Source organism: Cydia amplana, chromosome 1, assembly GCF_948474715.1.
Source record: "Cydia amplana chromosome 1, ilCydAmpl1.1, whole genome shotgun sequence".
Lineage (NCBI taxonomy): Eukaryota > Metazoa > Arthropoda > Insecta > Lepidoptera > Tortricidae > Cydia > Cydia amplana.
Genome location: NC_086069.1, coordinates 28,915,984 through 28,924,939, shown reverse-complemented (window position 1 = coordinate 28,924,939; position 8,956 = coordinate 28,915,984). Strand labels below are relative to the sequence as shown.

Genomic DNA, 8,956 nt, shown 5'->3' with positions numbered 1-8,956 from the left:
AACGTATATGCCTAATACAATCTAAAATTCTAAATAATTAATATATGACTAGAAGAGTTTTGTGTACCTACGTACCTATACTATATGGTGTCGCTATATATTTTATAGTTTTTTTCTTCACAAAACTGGAAAATTTCACTTAGATGTTTGTCCCAGTACGGCGTAGTAACTGTAAGCAGCTCGCACGATCTGTAAAAAGTAATACGGTCAACGTGGCTAATTCCGTCTGGGGGAAACTCTTTCCGCACCATTTCCGCACAGACTCTATTAGATAAAGAAACGATATGGATCGGACAAGTCAGTGTCAACCATGTTTTTGTTTGAAGAAACGTCACTTTTGACACTGGCATATCGGATCCATATCGTTTCTATATCTAATATTTGACGCACCTATCTTAAAGTTCGAATATGGCTGATACAAGCTTGAAACTTTAACCACATAGTATGTAGCCTATAAAAACCGGCCAAGTGCGAGTCGGACTCGCGCACGGAGGGTTCCGCACCATCACCAAAAAATAGAGAAAAACAAGGAAAAAACGGTCACCCATCCAAGTACTGACCCCGCCCGACGTTGCTTAACTTCGGTCAAAAATCACGTTTGTGGTATGGGAGCCCCACTTAAATCTTTATTTTATTCTGTTTTTAGTATTTGTTGTTATAGCGGCAATAGAAATACATCATCTGTGAAAATTTCAACTGTCTAGCTATCACGGTTCGTGAGATACAGCCTGTCGACAGACGGACGGACGGACGGACAGCGGAGTCTTAGTAATAGGGTCCCGTTTTTACCCTTTGGGTACGGAACCCTAAAAATGAAAAACACTAGCCTGCACGAAGGAAGGCAGGTCGAGCTTGTTGAAGGGTCCCGCGTGCAGGGTGCGCGGCCGCATCATGCCGGCGCCGAGCATCGCGAGCTGCCGGCGCATGCGCGGACACAGCGACCACCATGCCGCGCCGAACGGACCCTCTCCCATGTTGAAGGAGCTCTGCAACGTTCATTCATTCATTCATTGTGACGACCGGTCTGGCCTAGTGGGCAGTGACCCTGCCTTTGAAGCCGATGGTCAGGACCATCGGCTTCGAATTCAGGGGTTCGAATTCAGGTCAGGACCTGAATTCGAACCCCGGCGGTAAGGCCATTTATTTGTGTAATGAGTAAAGTGTCATTCAATAGAACTTGCTAACTATGTAAACAAAAGTTACTAGTAAATTGACATTTAGTGTCAATTTTAGTATGGCGGTTTGTTTACATAGTTAGCAAGTTCTATTGAATGATATTTTAGATAGGTATAGAATTTTTTTCCTGACTTTCCTGAGCCATAGCTGTTTTCTATGTATTTAAGTATTATGTGTACCTATGTTATAAATGTATATCATTGTCTGAATATCCACAGTAGGTAGGTACATATACCGCTTACTGTGGGGCTTACACAATGTACAAATAAGTACAATACAAACAAATACAATTACAAATTATTTATTGATTATTATTAATTATTTACATAGCTTATACCTTTAAACAAGCAATTCTTGTATAGATATATTTATTTATATGTATATATATATATTTTGAGGATCTCGGATCTATGTGGCTCTAACGGGGGTTTTCGGGGGCGAAAAGTCGATCTAGCTAGGTCTTATATCTGGGAAAACGCGGATTTTTGAGATTTTTATGTTTCTCCCAGATATTTATTATGTGTGTAAATGGGCCCACTGATTAACAGTCCGCCGGTCGGTATCGGCCTGTCAGTTAGAACCATGGACCTATAATATTACGGACAGAATTTCGCTTACAACACAACTGTGATTCCAACATCCACCAGTTTCATAGTATTTACGCGTGACACACACACATTGACAGCCCACATCCACCAGTTTGCCGTCAGACGAATCGAAACGTCATTGAAGTAAACATGTCGAAGAAAAATATAAAATATGCCGGCATGCGTAATTAAATCCTGCTAGAATTGTACCGATCGAAAGAAAAAAAGTCACGGAATAACTTTTCATACTTAAGTTTATCAATTTAGTACGTAAAATCACGATAATTTGTTGTTTATAAATTATCAAACTGCAAAACAGGAGTGTGACCAGTAACATGAATAGGGTAATTTCCCGAAAGTAGGGTAATTAATACCCTTCTTATTAAATCATTATGTATTAAGAGATCATTTAGGTAAATGGTTAAATTATTGATTGTGCATTTCAAACTAGGTCGGTATGGTAATTTCCCGATACTAAGGAGATTTAGACACTTACATGCATGTTTGATAGTTAACGTTTGTTTGTTATGTATTACATATATTTTTTTTGTTGAAAACCAGATATGTTTCAAGTTAAATGTATAAATTAAAAAAACATGACGAACTGATTTCATTACGATGCTAAGTATCATTAGGTATTGAAAATACAATATTGCGAATTTCAAGACCTATAAAATCAGATACGTACACACCTTTTTTAACCGCCTTCAAAAAAAAAGGAGGTTCTCAGTTTGACCCGTATGTATGTATGTATGTATGTATGTATGTATGTATGTATGTATGTATGTATGTATGTATGTATGTATGTATGTATGTATGTATATTTATTTGTTCGCGATTATCTCGCGTTTGGCTGAACCGATTTTGATGTGGTTTTCAGAAAAGTGTTTCTTACATTCTGGAGAAGGTTTTAGTATACATAGATCTGAGCTGATGCTGAACCCTGGCTGTACCTAGTGGAACTCAGGTTTGGTGCAACATAGGCTCACGCTGTTTTGGTCATCCGACACGCCTTGATGACCACTTGGGAGAGCAAGTACCCAAGATAGAGCTGATGCTGAACCCTGGCTGTACCTAGTGGAACTCGGGATGTACCTAGTGGAACTCAGGTTTGGTGCAACATAGGCCCACGCTGTTTTGGTCATCCGTCTCATCTTGATGAGCACTTGGGAGAGCAGTACCCAAGATAGAGCTGATGCTGAACCCTGGCTGTACCTAGTGGAACTCAGGTTTGGTGCAACATAGGCCAACGCTATTTTCGCCATCTGTCACATCTTGATGAGCACTTGGGAGAGCAGTACCCAAGATAGAGCTGATGCACCAAACCACCCTGGCTGGCAGGGTTCACCCTGGCTGTACCTAGTGGAACTCAAGTTTGGTGCAACATAGGCCCACGCTATTTTGGTCATCCGTCACATCTTGAGGAGCACTTGGGAGAGCAGTATCCAAGACAGAGCTGATGCTGAACCCTGGCTGTACTTAGTGGAACTCAGGTTTGGTGCAACATAGGCCCACGCTGTTTTGGCCATCCGACACGCCTTGATGAGCACTTGGGAGAGCAGTACCCAAGATAGAGCTGATGCTGAACCCTGGCTGTACCTAGTGGAACTCGGGATGTACCTAGTGGAACTCAGGTTTGGTGCAACATAGGCCCACGCTGTTTTGGTCATCCGTCTCATCTTGATGAGCACTTGGGAGAGAAGTACCCAAGATAGAGCTAATGCTAAACCCTGGCTGTACCTAGTGGAACTCAGGTTTGGTGCAACATAGGCCAACGCTATTTTGGCCATCCGTCACATCTTGATGAGCACTTGGGAGAGCAGTACCCAAGATAGAGCTGATGCACCAAACCACCCTGGTCGGCAGGGTTCACCCTGGCTGTACCTAGTGGAACTCAAGTTTGGTGCAACATAGGCCCACGCTAGTTTGGTCATCCATCAGATCATGATCAGCACTTGGGAGAGCAGTACCCAAGATTGAGCTGATGCTGAACCCTGGCTGTACCTAGTGGAACTCAGGTTTGGTGCAACATAGGCCAACGCTATTTTGGCCATCCGTCACATCTTGATGAGCACTTGGGAGAGCAGTACCCAAGATAGAGCTGATGCTGAACCCTGGCTGTACCTAGTGGAACTCAGGTTTGGTGCAACATAGGCCCACGCTATTTTGGTCATCCGTCACATCTTGATGAGCACTTGGGAGAGCAGTACCCAAAATAGAGCTGATGCTGAACCCTTGCTGTACCTAGTGGAACTCAGGTTTGGTGCAACATAGGCCCACGCTATTTTGGTAATCTGTCACATCTTGATGAGCACTTGGGAGAGCAGTACCCAAGATAGAGCTGATGCTGAACCCTTGCTGTACCTAGTGGAACTTAGGTTTGGTGCAACATAGGCACACTTTGTTTTGGTTAACCGACTTGTCGTCGTGTGCCTATGTTGCGGAGTTCCACTAGGTGGGTCGATGAACTTTTTTCTAACTGCCTTTAAAAAAAGGACGTTCTCAGTTTGACCCGTATGTATGTACGTATGTATGTGTGTATGTTTGTTCGTGATTATCTCGCGTTTGGCTGAACCGATTTTGATGCGGTTTTCAGAAAAGTGTTTGTTACATTCTGGAGAAGGTTTTAGTGTACAGTACATGGATGGTTTGAAAAACCAATTGGACCCGGTAGGTGGCCATGCTATCGGTATACCTACCAACAAATTTATTAACCGACTTCAAAAAAAAAAGGAGGTTCTCAGTTTGACCCGTATGTATGTATGTATGTATGTATGTATGTATGTATATTTGTTCGCGATTATCTCGCGTTTGGCTGAACCGATTTTGATGCCGTTTTCAAAAAAGTGTTTCTTACATTCTGGAGAAGGTTTTAGTATACATAGATCTGAGCTGATGCTGAACCCTGGCTGTACCTAGTGGAACTCAGGTTTGGTGCAACATAGGCTCACGCTGTTTTGGTCATCCGTCACATCTTTATGAGCACTTGGGAGAGCAGTACCCAAGATAGAGCTGATGCTGAACCCTGGCTGTACCTAGTGGAACTCAGGTTTGGTGCAACATAGGCTCACGCTGTTTTGGTCATCCGTCACATCTTGATGAGCACTTGGGAGAGCAGTACCCAAGATAGAGCTGATGCTGAACCCTGGATGTACCTAGTGGAACTCAGGTTTGGTGCAACATAGGCTCACGCTGTTTTGGTCATTCAACACGCCTTGATGAGCACTTGGGAGAGCAGTACCCAAGATAGAGCTGATGCTGAACCCTGGATGTACCTAGTGAAACTCAGGATGTACCTAGTGGAACTCAGGTTTGGTGCAACATAGGCCCACGCTATTTTGGTCATCCGTTACATCTTGATCAGCACTTGGGAGAGCAGTACCCAAGATAGAGCTGATGCTGAACCCTGGCTGTACCTAGTGGAACTCAGGTTTGGTGCACCATAGGCCCACGCTATTTTGGCCATCCGTCACATCTTGATGAGCACTTGGGAGAGCAGTACCCAAGATAAGAGCTGATGCTGAACCCTTGCTGTACCTAATGGAACTCAGGATGTACCTAGTGGAACTCAGGTTTGGTGCAACATAGGCCCACGCTATTTTGGTCATCCGTTACATCTTGATTAGCACTTGGGAGAGCAGTACCCAAGATAGAGCTGATGCTGAACCCTGGCTGTATCTAGTGGAACTCAGGTTTGGTGCAACATAGGCCCACGCTATTTTGGTCATCCGTCACATCTTGATGAGCACTTGGGAGAGCAGTACCCAAGATAGAGCTGATGCTGAACCCTTGCTGTACCTAGTGGAACTCAGGTTTGGTGCAACATACACACTTTGTTTTGGTTATCCGACTTGTCGTCGTGTGCCTATGTTGCAGAGTTCCACTAGGTGGGTCGATGAACTTTTTTCTAACTGCCTTTAAAAAAAGGACGTTCTCAGTTTGACCCGTATGTATGTATGTATGTATGTGTGTTCGTGATTATCTCGCGTTTGGCTGAACCGATTTTGATGCGGTTTTCAGAAAAGTTTTTGTTACACATTCTGGAAAAAGTTTTAGTGTACAGTACATGGATGGTTTGAAAAACCAATTGGACCCGGTAGGTAGCCATGCTATCGGTATACCTACCAACAAATTTAAGTTGCTGAAACCGATTTAGATAAAATAGTGGGAGTGGGAGCAATATACATACAAATCGTTTAGCACCGAAACGTCATATTATGTTGTGACGCAATTATCATCGAGTTAGGCCATCCCCAACATTAGTAGGTAGTTACTAGCCCAAAACTAAATGGAGAGCCTAAAAAACTAGTATTTTAGCCCAAAACCTAAAATAAATGAAGTACCTACCTATCACTAAAAAGTAAAAAATAAAATAAAATAAATAAAAAAGAATTAAAAAATTAAAAATAAACAAAAATAAACCCAAAATAAAATAACTTAATATAATATCTTTTTTAAAAAAAGGGAACCGCCTTCAAAAAACCAACCCACTGAAAAGCACAAAATAATTTCTATATGGCACTCCTCTACGTGTCCAGTCCCTATCCCGTCAAAAGCAAATTTCTGCCAAAAAGTAATTAATACCTAATAATAAGAAAATTAATAATCATCCGGGTAATTACTAAGTTTTTGAAGGCGGTGCCAAACCAACAAAAACAGTCTTTACTACCAATCAGAAAAAAAATACGAGTACGTTGTAGTACCTACAAGAACTAAATTAATGAGTAAACCATCTATGTCTTTATAATGCAAGTAAGTGAAGCGTTCGATCTTCGTTGTCTAAAATATCGGTTCTCAAAAATTTTGGTTTGGCACCGACTTCAAGAACTAAGTAATTACCCGGATGATTATTAATTTTCTTATTATTAGGTATTAATTACTTTTTGGCAGAAATTTGCTTTTGACGGGATAGGGACTGGACACGTAGAGGAGTGCCATATAGAAATTATTTTGTGCTTTTCAGTGGGTTGGTTTTTTGAAGGCGGTTCCCTTTTTTTAAAAAAGATATTATATTAAGTTATTTTATTTTGGGTTTATTTTTGTTTATTTTTAATTTTTTAATTCTTTTTTATTTATTTTATTTTTTATTGTCTAACGTAAAACTGTCCCAATTTTTTTATTCGAAAACAAGGACAATATTAAAAATAATTGTTTCACCATTAGGGGAGAATTTGTGTTACATGGTAACACTCGTCTACACGCACACATTCAAACCGTCCGCCATTGCAGTGTCACAGTTTGTCTTAGGTGACAGTCCGTCCGTAATATTCTAGGTCCATGGTTGGGCTTAACTTAAAAAACAATTGAAGAAATAGAGGTTATTACCGTATTACATAACTAAATGTTACATTTCTAAATTAATTAACTAAAGTGTGTGTATTAACGTGTTCCAAAAAAATACAACAAACATTTTACGTGACAGCTGCTCCATATAAAAATGAACTGTCATAGGGATCATTATCTATTCGACGCGAGATGTATAACAATGGTTACACGTGTCCTTATACCTATATATTTTGGTTACACGTGTTGTCGGTATTATATATTCATTTAAATCGATCATCCTTAATTAACGGGACAGTGCGAAAAGGATTAGATTTCAGCACGCGGGCGGAAAGTTCCCGAAACCCTCATCTTATCGGCTGTCGGCATTGATCGCGTAATTGAAAAGGTCATGTCGGTGATTGTTAATTAACAAAAATTCTGCAGATAAGGGTTGCACAAACAAAACTGGAATATATCTGAAAAATATAGGTACGTACCTAAAGCAGGCGTGTCTCACTCCGCGATTTCGTCGTTTTGCTACAGGTAGCTAAAAGTACAGCCGTTCGGCCCCAATTTTGGGGAAAGCCATAAGCCGCGTGTGGCGATGTCGCCACCTAGCGGCCATATCTGTGCTGATCGTAACAGACGTGTTTTGTTAGAGAGTGAGTCTTCTGTACTTAGTACTATTATTTATTCTGTGCCTAAAGAAACAATTTAAAAAATACAGATTTACTCTTTAGGGGTCATCCATTAATTACATCACACGTTTAGGGGTGGGAGGGGGTCAAGAAAATGTGACATATTGTGACATGGGGGAGGGGGGAGACACAAACTTTGTGACGTCACTTTAATTCATCAGTAACCGAAAATTTATTTAAATTATTTTATTCGCTGTACATTTAAATAACAAGTTTTTAAAACGATAATCGTTTTTATTCGTTTAATTTTCTTTCCTAAGCAGTTTTGGGTTATAAAATTACTAATATTTATATCAGATAGATAGATAGATAGATCATTTATTGATAAAAATATAAAAAGATTTACATGTCATTTTCTTATCCTATAAGTACTATACATTATTATTAATTAGGTACACTGGTAATATCACAAATTACAATAACATGCAATGCGGGTGTTTCCACTACTTAAAATAGGTAATTTATTTAATAATTGTGTAGATGGGTCAGTGACTTGTAGCAGTTAACGAATTCGTCAATACTGTAGCACGCCATGTCCAACAATATCTGCTTTAGTTTTTTCTCGAATATCGAGTCAGAAGTAGCTTTTAACTGTTCGTCTAGAGTATTGTAAAGTTTTATGCCTACTATGTGTAAGGATTTTTTAGACTTTGCTAGACGTCTCGGGGGCACGTATAGGAGGTTGCGTCTACGCGTTACAGTCTGGAGTTTTTGGTGATTAGAGGGGATCCACTCGAGATTGCGTCGTATGTACTTGCATGCTTCGAGTACGTATACAGAAGGTAACGTGAGAATTTTCAGCTGCTTAAACAACTCCTTAGCATGGTAGTCTGAGGGTTTTTTAGCCATTATACGGATTGCACGTTTTTGTAGTTTAAAAACTTTTTCACGTTCCGCACATGTTGCCCATAGGTCCACACCGTAGACTAATATCGAATGAAAGTACCCAAAGTATGCTGTTTTTAGATTGTCTTCAGATACGCTGTGGGTAAGTCTAGACAAGGCAAAACATGCTGAAGAGAGTTTTTTGCAGATTGCTTCTATGTGGGGAGACCATGTTAGACCAGCATCAATTTTGAACCCCAGGTATTTAACCTCACTTACTTGAGGTACAGGCGTGTCATTTATTGTAATATTGAATCGCTCTTTCAAGTTATTTTTGAGTTGGAAGTACATTATGTTTGTTTTTTCGATATTAAGGAGCATGCCATTTGCTGTAAACCAGTCTGT

At 40.4% G+C, this 8,956-nt stretch overlaps 1 protein-coding gene across 1 annotated transcript in view; it reads right to left on the bottom strand.

The window, feature by feature from the left end:
• Window positions 1-135: 135 nt before the first annotated feature.
• LOC134662602 (odorant receptor 94b-like) overlaps window positions 136-8,956 on the bottom strand; it is a 28,244-nt gene continuing 19,423 nt past the window's right edge. Inside the window, exons 6-7 of the mRNA XM_063518876.1 lie at window positions 828-986; window positions 136-189 (exon numbers count right to left, since the gene is read on the bottom strand). Coding sequence (XP_063374946.1) covers window positions 136-189; window positions 828-986 — 213 coding nt within the window. The remainder of the gene's footprint in view (window positions 190-827; window positions 987-8,956) is intronic.